We start from the raw sequence: 16371 nt of genomic DNA, 5'->3' as shown, positions 1-16371 counted from the left end.
GTGAGCGTGTGTGTGTGTGTGAGCGTGTGTGTGTGTGTGAGCGTGTGTGTGTGTGTGAGCGTGTGTGTGTGTGTGAGCGTGTGTGTGTGTGTGAGCGTGTGTGTGTGTGTGAGCGTGTGTGTGTGTGTGAGCGTGTGTGTGTGTGTGAGCGTGTGTGTGTGTGTGAGCGTGTGTGTGTGTGTGAGCGTGTGTGTGTGTGTGAGCGTGTGTGTGTGTGTGAGCGTGTGTGTGTGTGTGAGCGTGTGTGTGTGTGTGAGCGTGTGTGTGTGTGTGAGCGTGTGTGTGTGTGTGAGCGTGTGTGTGTGTGTGAGCGTGTGTGTGTGTGTGAGCGTGTGTGTGTGTGTGAGCGTGTGTGTGTGTGTGAGCGTGTGTGTGTGTGTGAGCGTGTGTGTGTGTGTGAGCGTGTGTGTGTGTGTGAGCGTGTGTGTGTGTGTGAGCGTGTGTGTGTGTGTGAGCGTGTGTGTGTGTGTGAGCGTGTGTGTGTGTGTGAGCGTGTGTGTGTGTGTGAGCGTGTGTGTGTGTGTGAGCGTGTGTGTGTGTGTGAGCGTGTGTGTGTGTGTGAGCGTGTGTGTGTGTGTGAGCGTGTGTGTGTGTGTGAGCGTGTGTGTGTGTGTGAGCGTGTGTGTGTGTGTGAGCGTGTGTGTGTGTGTGAGCGTGTGTGTGTGTGTGAGCGTGTGTGTGTGTGTGAGCGTGTGTGTGTGTGTGAGCGTGTGTGTGTGTGTGAGCGTGTGTGTGTGTGTGAGCGTGTGTGTGTGTGTGAGCGTGTGTGTGTGTGTGAGCGTGTGTGTGTGTGTGAGCGTGTGTGTGTGTGTGAGCGTGTGTGTGTGTGTGAGCGTGTGTGTGTGTGTGAGCGTGTGTGTGTGTGTGAGCGTGTGTGTGTGTGTGAGCGTGTGTGTGTGTGTGAGCGTGTGTGTGTGTGTGAGCGTGTGTGTGTGTGTGAGCGTGTGTGTGTGTGTGAGCGTGTGTGTGTGTGTGAGCGTGTGTGTGTGTGTGAGCGTGTGTGTGTGTGTGAGCGTGTGTGTGTGTGTGAGCGTGTGTGTGTGTGTGAGCGTGTGTGTGTGTGTGAGCGTGTGTGTGTGTGTGAGCGTGTGTGTGTGTGTGAGCGTGTGTGTGTGTGTGAGCGTGTGTGTGTGTGTGAGCGTGTGTGTGTGTGTGAGCGTGTGTGTGTGTGTGAGCGTGTGTGTGTGTGTGAGCGTGTGTGTGTGTGTGAGCGTGTGTGTGTGTGTGAGCGTGTGTGTGTGTGTGAGCGTGTGTGTGTGTGTGAGCGTGTGTGTGTGTGTGAGCGTGTGTGTGTGTGTGAGCGTGTGTGTGTGTGTGAGCGTGTGTGTGTGTGTGAGCGTGTGTGTGTGTGTGAGCGTGTGTGTGTGTGTGAGCGTGTGTGTGTGTGTGAGCGTGTGTGTGTGTGTGAGCGTGTGTGTGTGTGTGAGCGTGTGTGTGTGTGTGAGCGTGTGTGTGTGTGTGAGCGTGTGTGTGTGTGTGAGCGTGTGTGTGTGTGTGAGCGTGTGTGTGTGTGTGAGCGTGTGTGTGTGTGTGAGCGTGTGTGTGTGTGTGAGCGTGTGTGTGTGTGTGAGCGTGTGTGTGTGTGTGAGCGTGTGTGTGTGTGTGAGCGTGTGTGTGTGTGTGAGCGTGTGTGTGTGTGTGAGCGTGTGTGTGTGTGTGAGCGTGTGTGTGTGTGTGAGCGTGTGTGTGTGTGTGAGCGTGTGTGTGTGTGTGAGCGTGTGTGTGTGTGTGAGCGTGTGTGTGTGTGTGAGCGTGTGTGTGTGTGTGAGCGTGTGTGTGTGTGTGAGCGTGTGTGTGTGTGTGAGCGTGTGTGTGTGTGTGAGCGTGTGTGTGTGTGTGAGCGTGTGTGTGTGTGTGAGCGTGTGTGTGTGTGTGAGCGTGTGTGTGTGTGTGAGCGTGTGTGTGTGTGTGAGCGTGTGTGTGTGTGTGAGCGTGTGTGTGTGTGTGAGCGTGTGTGTGTGTGTGAGCGTGTGTGTGTGTGTGAGCGTGTGTGTGTGTGTGAGCGTGTGTGTGTGTGTGAGCGTGTGTGTGTGTGTGAGCGTGTGTGTGTGTGTGAGCGTGTGTGTGTGTGTGAGCGTGTGTGTGTGTGTGAGCGTGTGTGTGTGTGTGAGCGTGTGTGTGTGTGTGAGCGTGTGTGTGTGTGTGAGCGTGTGTGTGTGTGTGAGCGTGTGTGTGTGTGTGAGCGTGTGTGTGTGTGTGAGCGTGTGTGTGTGTGTGAGCGTGTGTGTGTGTGTGAGCGTGTGTGTGTGTGTGAGCGTGTGTGTGTGTGTGAGCGTGTGTGTGTGTGTGAGCGTGTGTGTGTGTGTGAGCGTGTGTGTGTGTGTGAGCGTGTGTGTGTGTGTGAGCGTGTGTGTGTGTGTGAGCGTGTGTGTGTGTGTGAGCGTGTGTGTGTGTGTGAGCGTGTGTGTGTGTGTGAGCGTGTGTGTGTGTGTGAGCGTGTGTGTGTGTGTGAGCGTGTGTGTGTGTGTGAGCGTGTGTGTGTGTGTGAGCGTGTGTGTGTGTGTGAGCGTGTGTGTGTGTGTGAGCGTGTGTGTGTGTGTGAGCGTGTGTGTGTGTGTGAGCGTGTGTGTGTGTGTGAGCGTGTGTGTGTGTGTGAGCGTGTGTGTGTGTGTGAGCGTGTGTGTGTGTGTGAGCGTGTGTGTGTGTGTGAGCGTGTGTGTGTGTGTGAGCGTGTGTGTGTGTGTGAGCGTGTGTGTGTGTGTGAGCGTGTGTGTGTGTGTGAGCGTGTGTGTGTGTGTGAGCGTGTGTGTGTGTGTGAGCGTGTGTGTGTGTGTGAGCGTGTGTGTGTGTGTGAGCGTGTGTGTGTGTGTGAGCGTGTGTGTGTGTGTGAGCGTGTGTGTGTGTGTGAGCGTGTGTGTGTGTGTGAGCGTGTGTGTGTGTGTGAGCGTGTGTGTGTGTGTGAGCGTGTGTGTGTGTGTGAGCGTGTGTGTGTGTGTGAGCGTGTGTGTGTGTGTGAGCGTGTGTGTGTGTGTGAGCGTGTGTGTGTGTGTGAGCGTGTGTGTGTGTGTGAGCGTGTGTGTGTGTGTGAGCGTGTGTGTGTGTGTGAGCGTGTGTGTGTGTGTGAGCGTGTGTGTGTGTGTGAGCGTGTGTGTGTGTGTGAGCGTGTGTGTGTGTGTGAGCGTGTGTGTGTGTGTGAGCGTGTGTGTGTGTGTGAGCGTGTGTGTGTGTGTGAGCGTGTGTGTGTGTGTGAGCGTGTGTGTGTGTGTGAGCGTGTGTGTGTGTGTGAGCGTGTGTGTGTGTGTGAGCGTGTGTGTGTGTGTGAGCGTGTGTGTGTGTGTGAGCGTGTGTGTGTGTGTGAGCGTGTGTGTGTGTGTGAGCGTGTGTGTGTGTGTGAGCGTGTGTGTGTGTGTGAGCGTGTGTGTGTGTGTGAGCGTGTGTGTGTGTGTGAGCGTGTGTGTGTGTGTGAGCGTGTGTGTGTGTGTGAGCGTGTGTGTGTGTGTGAGCGTGTGTGTGTGTGTGAGCGTGTGTGTGTGTGTGAGCGTGTGTGTGTGTGTGAGCGTGTGTGTGTGTGTGAGCGTGTGTGTGTGTGTGAGCGTGTGTGTGTGTGTGAGCGTGTGTGTGTGTGTGAGCGTGTGTGTGTGTGTGAGCGTGTGTGTGTGTGTGAGCGTGTGTGTGTGTGTGAGCGTGTGTGTGTGTGTGAGCGTGTGTGTGTGTGTGAGCGTGTGTGTGTGTGTGAGCGTGTGTGTGTGTGTGAGCGTGTGTGTGTGTGTGAGCGTGTGTGTGTGTGTGAGCGTGTGTGTGTGTGTGAGCGTGTGTGTGTGTGTGAGCGTGTGTGTGTGTGTGAGCGTGTGTGTGTGTGTGAGCGTGTGTGTGTGTGTGAGCGTGTGTGTGTGTGTGAGCGTGTGTGTGTGTGTGAGCGTGTGTGTGTGTGTGAGCGTGTGTGTGTGTGTGAGCGTGTGTGTGTGTGTGAGCGTGTGTGTGTGTGTGAGCGTGTGTGTGTGTGTGAGCGTGTGTGTGTGTGTGAGCGTGTGTGTGTGTGTGAGCGTGTGTGTGTGTGTGAGCGTGTGTGTGTGTGTGAGCGTGTGTGTGTGTGTGAGCGTGTGTGTGTGTGTGAGCGTGTGTGTGTGTGTGAGCGTGTGTGTGTGTGTGAGCGTGTGTGTGTGTGTGAGCGTGTGTGTGTGTGTGAGCGTGTGTGTGTGTGTGAGCGTGTGTGTGTGTGTGAGCGTGTGTGTGTGTGTGAGCGTGTGTGTGTGTGTGAGCGTGTGTGTGTGTGTGAGCGTGTGTGTGTGTGTGAGCGTGTGTGTGTGTGTGAGCGTGTGTGTGTGTGTGAGCGTGTGTGTGTGTGTGAGCGTGTGTGTGTGTGTGAGCGTGTGTGTGTGTGTGAGCGTGTGTGTGTGTGTGAGCGTGTGTGTGTGTGTGAGCGTGTGTGTGTGTGTGAGCGTGTGTGTGTGTGTGAGCGTGTGTGTGTGTGTGAGCGTGTGTGTGTGTGTGAGCGTGTGTGTGTGTGTGAGCGTGTGTGTGTGTGTGAGCGTGTGTGTGTGTGTGAGCGTGTGTGTGTGTGTGAGCGTGTGTGTGTGTGTGAGCGTGTGTGTGTGTGTGAGCGTGTGTGTGTGTGTGAGCGTGTGTGTGTGTGTGAGCGTGTGTGTGTGTGTGAGCGTGTGTGTGTGTGTGAGCGTGTGTGTGTGTGTGAGCGTGTGTGTGTGTGTGAGCGTGTGTGTGTGTGTGAGCGTGTGTGTGTGTGTGAGCGTGTGTGTGTGTGTGAGCGTGTGTGTGTGTGTGAGCGTGTGTGTGTGTGTGAGCGTGTGTGTGTGTGTGAGCGTGTGTGTGTGTGTGAGCGTGTGTGTGTGTGTGAGCGTGTGTGTGTGTGTGGAATTTTTTGAGGGCATAATTTTATTTGGACGCAGAAGATTTCTGACAGTGACAACGCGTACACTGTCAATGACAACTCCATTTTTAGATGAGCAGTATAAATATATTGGTAATGATGACGAAGGTTGTTCCCTCTCTGTTGTTTTTTTTAAATTATCGAAGATCTGCTCTGGAGTGCTGAAATTTTTACTCATTAGCTCTCATTAAAAGTTTGTGCAACAGCTTACTTTGCGATGCAAGAGAAAGAAACCAAGGCAGGGCGCAAAATTCCAACACCCCAATCACATCCTAGTCATATCCAATTGGCAGCTCCATCTTCAGAGATGCCAATGTCAAGCTGTACTGTACACTGATATCGACAGTGCTTTATTAAAAAAAAAAAAAAAAATACTTTCTTGATTTTTAAGAAATCAAGTTAGATTAACCTATCCATCGATTTTCTAATCCTCCTATCTTCACGAGGGTCGCGGGCTGGAGCCTATCCCAGCTGTCTTCGGTCATAAGCTGGGTACACCCTGAACTGGTTGCCAGCCAATCACAGGGCACCTATAGACGAACGACAATTTGTGCTCACAATCACAGCTAGGGACCATTTAGAGTATTCAATCAGCCTGCCATGCATGTTTTTGGAATGTGGGAAAACCGGAGTACCCAGAGAAAACCCACACAAACACGGGGAGAACATGCAAACTCCACACAGGAAGGCCAGAGCCGGAATCGGACCCTGCACTGTGAGGCGGATGTGCTAACTGGTTGGCCACCGTCCCACCCCCTGCTTGACATAAAAAATGGTTGCAAATGGTTTTGCCACTACTTTATTGGAAGAGCATTTTTCACTGTAATGTTTAAGGAAAAAAAAAATCTTAAAAAAAAAAATAAAGACAGCATTTTTGACTTAACATAAGCCTACACATGTCCATCCATCAAATATCTGAACTGCATATGCCTACAAGGGTCGCGGGCATGCTGGACGAACGACCATCCGCGTTCACCATCACACTGAGGGACACTTGATTCTGCTGCCTTGAACTAACTGGAGAATGAATCACACCTGGCTAATATTGTGGGTCATTTGTCCCTTTTGAGCTCCTGACAATGGCGGTGGTCTGCATTAAAGGCCTGTAATTCCTAAATGGTCAACACCATATTTTTATGCTAGCCTCTTGTATTACTGTTGAAAGTTGACACAGGTCTCTTATATCTTGGTTGTTTAATTTGAAATCCAGTGTGGTGGTGATACTGATGTCACTGTCCAAACAATCCTGAAATATTTAAGCAATTTTTCATTAGATGAATTAAAGTATGTCGATTCATTTTTGGGCACCACGGTGTATGTAATTAAAGTAAATCAAGGCCTAGTGTAATAGCCACTTGTATGCCCTGCTAATCTTGATTGTTTGATGCCTCTGTAAGCATAGTATCACTTTTTTTTTTCTACAATACTATACTGTGTTAGTGCATACAATAATGAAGGTCTCTTCAGCGCTTGACTGGCTTTCATTTCCACCCCCACAGCGCCACATCCCTTCCCCTGTCCTTCCTATTCTGTTGTGTTAGATGTGTAAGGTGAGAGTAGGGCCATGATAATTATCTAGTCGACAGCTGGTCATCCTACACCACATTATCCTGTTAGCAGTCTTCGTGTACGAGCAACACGGATAATTTCAGGGGAGCAACCATTCTCACATGGCAAATAAGACAGCTGATTGCTCACACAGCTGCTCGTTCTGTCTTGTCTTTGTTGGCTGCTCTAATTCTCAGATGTCATGAGAAACGAACCCAATTAAGAAGGTGGACTGACTTGAAAAGAAATGTCAGTGTGAAAGGGCAACAATGATGCTACATTCAGAATATCAAAATGAGGTAAGGTGACCCAAGTGCTCTGTAGTTTCAGACAGCTTGGCTTCTTCGGTCAAGCGCAAATATTTTGCAATCAAGAATGCAGAATCCTGTTGTAAAAGATTATTGTAAATATCGATTTGAGACTTTGGCTGGATTTACACCTGGAGCTGAAGTGACCATTCTTTTTTTTGACTGATTATTTACATTTACATTTCAAGTGACATTTTTCCTTTCTGACTGGGTTTACATTAAGGTGCAAGCACAAAATAACGAAACAGTGTCAACAACATCCAGAAGCAATAACACAGAAGTAACAATAACAATACATTCAAAAAAAATATAGAGTTTGGATTTCAAATGTTTTGATTCCCTTCACCGTGGTGAATATTCAAACTGTGCCACTTGGAAGCAAAAAGTCTGAACTGTATCTTTTGAAACATGCAGTGTAAATCCGGTCTTAATGAGAATGGTGTAATTATTCATGATATTTAAATAGATTATTTATGCATTGGACACAATTGAAGCAGAATTACTAATATGTAGAAAAAATGCATTATAAAATAAAGATAGACATAAAAATGTAATAATGATAGGATGCATTTTGGGCTGTATTTATTTCACCACTTTTGATTTTACAAAAGAAGGCTGATTTAAAATGTGAAAATTGGGCACATTTCTCTTAGTTAACGTGGAGCAATGTTTTCCACAATAAATACTCCATATCAATTTGACCAGTCAATATAAGGAGACGCTCTTTGGTCTGACGGCTGAACTGGGTTTAATTAGGAGGATCATTTATTGACATACACTATTCTCGAACTTAGCCCCAGACTCAAAAGCCATGACATTAAGTGTGGCTTTCTGACATCAGCAACTTTGACTAATTCCACTGTACCTGATTTAAATGAGTTCAATTTGTACTGTTCATTTTAAAATACCAGACCAGCTGTAATATGAAGACTTTATATAGAACTCATGGAAATTAATCATGATGTTCCTTGAGGCTTGGGTAAGATATTGGTGGGGGAAGTAGTTGAAACTCATTAGGTACAAATAACCTTTAACTGACTCACTGGATATCTATTTGTATTAAACTAAAACACAATGCTCTGTTAGATACTACTAACCCACAAAAATCTGAATAGGGACATTGAATGAAAAAAATAGCTTTTTATTGCTTGTATACAAATAGTTGGGTTTTTGGAGTGGCTGCCCTCCCATCAAGGGTGACATTCAAGAATCAGGGTAATCTTTTGTGATATAAACTTTTGAGTTAAAGATCACGTTCACTGAATGTTATAATATTGGATGTGGTAAGTGATTGCGCATCTAAAAAAAACACATGTATGATATTTACATTATGACCAAAAGTTCAATGTTCCAGATGTTCTAACATTTTACTTATTTACAATTACAACACTCAGTGTAATTTATCATTTAGATGTGATCAGGATCTTTTAGAAAAGTACCAAAGAGGTTCTTGTTTTCAGTTTTTTCAACATGTCTCCCAAGTCTTGCTAATTTCACTTTCAAACCGATCCCAATCAACCAAGGACACATTGTGCACGCTTCGGGGCATGAATGTATATTGGAGTTTCAAACATCTCCAGAAAGTTGCGAGGTTGGTCTTGGAATCCTCCATAGGAGCCATTGGATCAATGTTTTGCAACAGTTTATTTGGATTGCATTCAAATGGTGTGTTTTTCAGTCTATCTGTCATCAAGTAAGCATTGGTCACAGGTGATGATGTGCCCCTTTTTTCCCATCGATAAAATGTCATTCAAAATGATTTACAATTATATTTCAGTAACTTTATGATGAGAGTTGTTTTGTTGGAATACTTGCCTACAATAAGCCACTCACCAACATGTAGGAGACTGTTTGTTATTCACTTGATTTTCTGTTTTGTTGCATTATTTTCGCTTTTCTGAGTGTCAGTGAGGTAATCATTAATTTACGGTTTTTCAGAGGCGGCCCTTAAACGTCTCTCGAGTTGGACGGCAGTTAAAAAAGCACATAGTCCAACAGAGACGTGTCTGTATTTTCTTGGGTGTTTCACAAATTAATAAAGTGTATATTTTAAAAACCAACACGACAGCTCTGTTTGTTTTGGTGCTGCAACATACAGATAGTCCAACAGGATACGGCACGGTCCGCTATCGCCACACTTTTGGTCTTTTCGAACATTGCATCTATTCTGTCCACAATTTAGCTACAAAAATGATCTGTGGTAAATTGAATAGTTGTGAAAATGGCAGTTGCTCTGTCCTCTTGTAAATTAGGAAGTAAATACACATAATACAGAGGTAAGTGAGAGGGGTGTGAGGAAGACAGGTGACCTGTCATGTTTGGGAAACAGCTCTGGAAACACAGCATCTCCAAGGTCATCCAGATAAGAAAATCATTGTTTTCACAGTTGTTTCATTTTAGGCATTTATCAGCACAATTGCAATTCAAGGGCAAACCTATCTGCAAATTGATGTTTCTAAAATAAGTAATACTGACTTTGGCAGAATGTTCTATTCCGCTGTGGATTTGACGTAATTTTTTACAGATTTTTTTTTAAACGGCAGGTTACTGAAAATATTCCAAATTACATTTTTAAATATTAGATGAGTTACTGTATATATTGTGGCAAACTTTTATGTCACAACGTTTTCAATGCTCTTTTCACCTTGATTCAAAAAGCCTCTGTTTGTTCAAAACTGCGATTGTCTTTTGATAACTTACGGCATGGCTTCAATTTGCCTGCATATGAATGTTATTTTTGCTGTGGCTGTTATCTTGTCCATTGGTATGCACTGTCTTATGTATCTGTTGTATGGGCAGAATACACAAACACAATTTGTTTCCACTTGCCATAACAGGACTCGCTTATTATTGGCTTGTGCAAAGCATGAGTTGATTCTGTGGTGACCTCAGCTGTTTGTTCGAATAATCTTCACTTCACTACATTGTAGTGGTGTTGTTTGCCTTTGGACAAACTGGTCCTTTCACACAATAGGTAGTAGCAACAGAGAGTGGGTGTAAAACCAGACACAGAATGAGCTCAATTGCGTCATGCATGGTGTCGTTTTCATTAGGTGCAGCAAATTTGGCTGGCTGCCGTGCTTTATTTGCATTTATTTTTTATATATTATTTAACACTACCATTCCCAGTCACCAATCTTGAATGGCGATCTTTTTTGTTTCATGGTTTAACTGTGCTTATTGAAGCGAGGCAGGGGGTGGTTATTCACATGAGTACGGAGGGATAATCCTACTTGTTGATTTGTCTTGCAAAGTAGAGTTCCCTCATGACCTTCAATTGAATTTTCATTCAATATTCTTCACTGCGAACCAGTGATCATCTCACAGGGATAACACAATTTAATCTATCGCAGGTTTATTAAAATAAATCCAATTATTTTCGGGAAAATAAATTACCGCTAATTTATGAAGCAGGACCTGCCTATAAGTTCATTATGAGAGAGTAGCTAAATCTGTGAGGAGTGTCCTGCGTAAGGCTTGATTCCCCAAATTGTTTTGGAGCACAGCTCCCAATTCCACTTTAAATACAATTAGTTTTAGTTGTCTTTCCGGGATGTTCATGAAGACTTTTTTTTTCGACCGATACCAGAATGAGTACTGCTGATCCCAAGTAACCGATACAACTAATAGTTATGATGCATAAAACATCTGTTAAACCAAAGCTGAAGCTCACTGCATGCCTCAAATATTTATGAGTGGAACCAAGGCACATGCAACATGCTTAACTTGTCCTGCACCACATTGTTACGAATGTTCCTTTCTGTGATGAGGTCAATGATGCACAAGCCAACTGAATATGAAGACAGACCTCCACCTTTCTCTCAGAATGAGAGTGAGCTGAAGTGCAGTAATAGAAAGAGCGAACTGACCAAAGGTATTTTTGAAAGGAAAGGAAAAGCCAAAAGTCATGCAAATACATCAGTAAATAAAGGGGGATCGACTACATGAGAAATGTTATTTGACCAGTTATAATTTAATTTGAATCAACTTTTATAAAATGTTTATATCCTGGACTGCTGGGATCAGAATGATCCTGAGAGTGCCTTGGATGTCCCTCTTCTGCCTTTTCAGTCCCGCATGTGGGGACCATTTGACAGAGCCCCAATTCCTGCTGGGCTGATACTCTCTGACTTTCTCTCGCTCGATTACTTCCCAGAACCACAAACTATTGGCCAAATACGCAGAGATGGTGGACACGAGTCATAGAACTTGGACTCGATTGAACTTGTCGCTGATTTTTATGACTCGTAACTTGGTTAGCAAAAACCTTTGAAAGACTCGACTTGACTTTGACTCTAATTCAGTGACTTGAGAAGTCATTCTGTTTACATTTAAAAGTGTACTTATTTTAAAATATTGTGCATCTTTTGTTTTATCTGTGCGTGTGTTTGTGTGTCGTACATTAGTTTAAAAAAAACACCTTTAAAATAATATACTGCAAGTATACGTAAAATAATTTCATAGCCTGAAAAAGTTTAACTTTTAGAGATATCTCTAATGAAATGTAGCAGAGATGGCTGTATTTATGGCACTCATTCCCTTTTCCTCATCTCACAAGATAATTATTTTCACTCCACTATATCCTCTATATATGCTCCTACACAGCTGTCTCACTCAGTGTTCCGCATTTCAGGCTGGCCGCGTTTGAAGCGTGCATTAAAAATTCATTAATGAACAGCATCACATTAAAAGCTGCATGGTTCAAAGCGTGGGAAAAAAAGTAGCGGCTTGTAGTCCGGAAAATACGGTAAATGTCAAGGGGAAACAGCTGTTGGAGTGTCAGCCGAATTTGGGGTGCAATGTTTGGAATGCATGTATCAGAGGAAAATAGCTGGGAAATTTGGTGTCTCGGTGGGAATTGATACATACAGTATATAAAAGGAATGCAGCTGATAAGGAAACATGAATCAAAAAGTCCTCTGCCAAGTGACCCGTGACCCATTTCGGGTACTGACCCTAAGATTGTGAAGCACTGAGCGAGAAGAAGAAAAGTCCAACCTCCTACTTATCTAATGTGCATTACCTTAACCGTGATATTATATTGATACACGGTCTGTATCTATTGGTCAGCAAAAGTTAAAGGAGGAGCGTGAAGCCAAATGTGCCCAGCTTGATGGAAGACATGACTATGTGCTCAGTATTGTGGCTTCGTGCCTGGGACTGGAGAAGGGTGATGTAGAAGATGCCATGCTGGAAGGAGATCAGGTATGATTCTTATTCAATGTCACAGTTTGCATCATATCAATTTTGTCTTGAGTTTAGTATGATCAAAATAATCTGGAACTCATTTCAGTATAGGTGTATGCTTTAGACAATAATTTTTTGTTTGTTTGTTTTCGCTTTTAGCTTGATCGCATGGAGCAGTTCTTTGTGGCGGACGGGCTTCTACACCTCATGTTTTACTATCAGGAAAGTGGCCCAACGGATGCAGGTGCATATTATGAACTGTGACAACTGAATTTTAATCTGCTTAACTGAGGTCGCCAGTCGGACTTAATTCGTACTCCCTCAAAACAGTTATGTTCCTGAATTATATGTCCATTTGAAAATTGCAGGAACATCATCATCGCCCTCCCTGCAATTGCCCCAGCCCCCCGGTCAAAACAAGAAGCATAAAGTGTTTGTGACTGATGGAAGGGATGTCGCCCTGACTGGCGTGTGTGTCTTCTTCACCAGAGCCAATGCCTCAAAGGCGATCACTTCTGAAAACATACACAGAGTAAGACCATTAGCAACAATTACAGAAAATCTAAGCACACCTATTTTTTTTTTTGTGGGGGGGCATCTTTTCAACCTTGATCAAATCTTTCTTTCAAATGCTACCATATTTGTAAGAATTATATGAGTGCTTTGCAATTGAGAGTGAGCTCCTTTTACTCCAGTTTTACGATTTGTTTTCGATAAGAAATGGGGGAATTGTATTGATTCCGAAAAGATTAACACTGAGTGGGGCGTTAGGGATTTTTGTTTTGGTTAGGGTTGCCTAAGTGAAGTCTATTGTCAAACTAATCAGAAAACTAAGATAATTCAACCTTGTGAATTGAAAACAGACAAATCACACCTTAAAGAAGTGAAACGCTAATGCTAATAAGCATCTATATTGCAGTGTGTTAACCCTTTAAGCAATGTACTGAATGCAAATGGTTCATCTACAACACAAAGGCAGCCAAGTGTGCCCACATTCTATGTGTGGAACAACTAATATTAGCATATTGATGAGCATGGAGAGGAGATATTATGAATCCCACTCAAGTTCTCGGGAGGACACCCTGCTGCAATTTAATTGGCTGCTGCAAAGAGGCAAGGACTGCCTCAAGCTCCAGTGGATTTATAATAACACCTCAATGAACAGCATATCTGTCTGTCTGTCTTATACTGCTTCCAGGTGGGCAAGGCGGCCACACCAGAAGGAGGATCATTTAATTGATGCAGTGTGATGAAAGCCGATTGTTTTCCATATGTTTTAAATATGTCATTCCTGTATGTAAGTGCATGGAGCGCTAGTTTACCTCATTAAAAACACAGTGGAACATTTTTGTTGTTTTGGGGGGGAAAGTGTGAAACGGATTACTATTCGTGTCATTCATTTTAATGGGAAAAGATGATTTGGGTTACAAGTACTTTGAGTTACAAGCATGGTCATTGAAAATTTGAACTCATACATCAAGGCTCCACTTTATTATGGTAATTTTGCCATGGTTATATAGTTGTATTATATAATGTAAACAATATAAAAACACCTCTCGATATGGTGCAGAACAGGTGTAGCTTTACACCCGTCTGAGCTACAACCATGGTAACGAACTAATTACCAAAAGTCAAACAATGGTTCAGTGTTAATGTGTAATGTCAGTATGAAGTAGAACTTAACTCTTTATTTCTAGGATGTCAGTTTCAATATGCTGGACACCTCAGAGGGGGGTCTGTTAAAAAGTGTGGAACAGCTGCTCTCTGAGGTCTTCATACCAACACTGACAAAGATGAACCATGGCTGGGGAGAGCTGTCCAGTCCACAGGCCCAAGCAGTTAAACAGGACTTCATATCATCACTGGAAAACTTTGTGACCGTGTTGGCGGGGGCACAGGAGAGTCTTCAAGAAAAGGTCAGCTACAAGCAAAATAAAGCCCAATTTATTGACAATGTGACATGAAAAACAAAGAGCCTATTGGTGCTCACTGTCTAAATCTTTTTTTTTTTATTGCAACACAGACCCAAACGTTTTATTTTGTGATTTTTGTCAACATGATCTCATTAGTAACTGCTACATTCCTGCAGCACAGTCATCAATGCAACATCCATTACAGAAAACGTCATGTTCTGTCTCCAGGTTACATTGAAAGAGTGTGATACATTTGACATACGGGTCCTGAAAGGCCCATCAGACTACATGGCTGCAGCCAACAACACAGAAACCATAGAAAAAATCGAAGGCTGCATGAAAGTTTGGATTAAGCAGATCGAACAGGTATGAACCCACACATAAACATGTCTTACAATGCCTTATACTGCACCTTGAGGTTATCCTCCCAAGAATTTAGAAGAATTTTGGAAAAAGAATGCAAATATACAATAAACAGTTAAAAAACATCCTATGTGTCAATGAGTGAGATATTGCAGTGGAAAAACTTAGTTCAGTCCACACTGGAATGCGTTGGGAATACTGTATACAAAATGAATAGTTAATGTCAATTAAAATCCCCATTGCATGGAGGTCTGGATTCAAAGTCATGCTCAGAATCCAAGTAGAAAATCAAATCACTGGCTGATCCAACTCCAGATGAGTCAAAAATGAGCCTCAGTTGTGTGTGGTTTCCATGTGCCTCTATGCATGCCCGACAATGTCTAGGCAAGCTCCTGATGAGCCACCAGATGTTCCCCTCGTGAATCTTGTCCCAGACCTGGATCAGAGGAACACTTGACTCCTGAACTGTCTATCAGCCAGAAAGGATGACTCCAGGAAATGAATGGCCTTTTGCCACTACCTGCAGAGCCATTCCTTCATCCATTCTTTTTAATTGCCTCTCATTTCCACCCATTGTATGTTCCATTTGAACAACAGCAGGTGAAATTCATTCACAGTCAGTGTTCCTAACTGGGCAGGCTGATACCCTAAAAGTGTGACTCACTTGGAGTTACATGGTGTGGTTTAAATGTTCACTTTATTTTTTGAGCAGTTTATAATGGCAATGTCTTCGATTTAAAAAAAACATAACATGCCTTGACCATGAGTTATGGTCGATATGAAAAAAAGCAAAAGCAAAACAATAATCTAAATATAATGTGATCTTGTAGTACTCCTGGCAGTATTTATTTTTCCAGTTTCGTTTTTGACTCCAAATGTACAAGATTCTGATTGTATTCTTAAATTCTACTACCACATTATTAACACCATGAACGGTTTGAAGACGACCTGTCTTTAAGTTGCGGCACAAATTATGTTGTGCTTTAGGTTTTAGCTGAGAGTGATCAGCTGAGAAAAGAAGCCGAAGACCTTGGCCCACGGGCTGAGCTGGACCACTGGAAGAAACGGATGTCTCGTTTCAACTACCTTCTGGATCAACTTAAGAGCCCTGCTGTAAAGGCGGTATTGGGTGTTCTCTTGATGGCAAAATCTAAAATCATCAAGGTAAGGAAAGAATCACCTCCAAATGGAACTATTTTGTCCTTGTAAGCTCAATGATGATTTTCTCTGTCTAGTTGTGGCGGGAATTGGACGCCAGGATCACTGAGTCAGCCAATGAGGCAAAAGATAACGTCAAGTATCTTTACAGTTTGGAGAAGTTTTGTGACCCTCTTTACAACAGTGACCCTGTATGACAAATTGTTTATTCTCATTAAAGACAAGTGTACTTATGTCTAACAAACATATTACGCCACACTCAGTTTTGTATGTATTGGCATAATGATACCTACATGATTCATTTCTGCTGGATACCAGGTTTCAATGGTAGATGCTATACCAGGTCTTATCAACTCCATCAGGATGATTCACAGAATCTCTCGCTACTACAACACATCTGAAAAGATTACATCACTTTTTGTCAAGGTAACAAACAATGCACATTTTATACAGTATATATTTGCAATATTTTTTTTTTGTACAGATGCTGCCATTATTTTAACGTAATGTTGTGAGACCAAGGGCCGGACAGCGCGGATGTGTGGTTAGCATATATACTTCACAGAGTGTTGAGGGGGTTTGAATCCTGGGGGGGAATTTGCATGTTCCGCCTGTGCTTACCATCGGTAGAAAAGCGTTATTCAAATGACAGCCCATTTACCATTTACAAATGTAAGATGAAAGTGTGTATAATAAAAGAACACATGCAAATAATAACAAATACACTAAGCTTAAAACAAGTTGTATATGGATGTTTTAATATTGTAGCTCAAGATATCTATATATATAGATATATACCGGCATGGTGGTAACTTACATTTAAGGCATATATGCTCCGTTCAATAAATTAAAAAAAAAAAAAAATTACATTCTTAATTTTTAAACATGTATTTCTTTACTTTTTAATTTTTTTTTTTTTTTTTTTTCATAGGTAACAAACCAGATGATAACAGCCTGCAAAGCCCACATCACAAACAATGGTGAAAATTCCATTTGGGATCAGCCACAACAGATTGTAGAGGAGAAAATCAGAGCAGCCATCCGCCTAAATGAGGTAGCGAGTGCAGTC

General features: G+C 43.6%; 1 protein-coding gene across 1 annotated transcript in view; it reads left to right on the top strand.

The window, feature by feature from the left end:
* dnah5 (dynein, axonemal, heavy chain 5) overlaps window positions 1–16371 on the top strand; it is a 95332-nt gene that overhangs the window by 2554 nt on the left and 76407 nt on the right. Inside the window, exons 2-10 of the mRNA XM_019880079.1 lie at window positions 11752–11886; window positions 12028–12112; window positions 12237–12400; window positions 13566–13784; window positions 14010–14147; window positions 15132–15308; window positions 15380–15493; window positions 15621–15728; window positions 16234–16356. Of these exons, the coding sequence (XP_019735638.1) occupies window positions 11752–11886; window positions 12028–12112; window positions 12237–12400; window positions 13566–13784; window positions 14010–14147; window positions 15132–15308; window positions 15380–15493; window positions 15621–15728; window positions 16234–16356 (1263 nt within the window). The remainder of the gene's footprint in view (window positions 1–11751; window positions 11887–12027; window positions 12113–12236; window positions 12401–13565; window positions 13785–14009; window positions 14148–15131; window positions 15309–15379; window positions 15494–15620; window positions 15729–16233; window positions 16357–16371) is intronic.

The sequence above is a fragment of the Hippocampus comes genome, unplaced genomic scaffold (genome assembly GCF_001891065.2).
Source record: "Hippocampus comes isolate QL1 unplaced genomic scaffold, H_comes_QL1_v1.1 scaffold135, whole genome shotgun sequence".
Lineage (NCBI taxonomy): Eukaryota > Metazoa > Chordata > Actinopteri > Syngnathiformes > Syngnathidae > Hippocampus > Hippocampus comes.
This window is presented reverse-complemented; position numbering and strand designations above follow the sequence as displayed.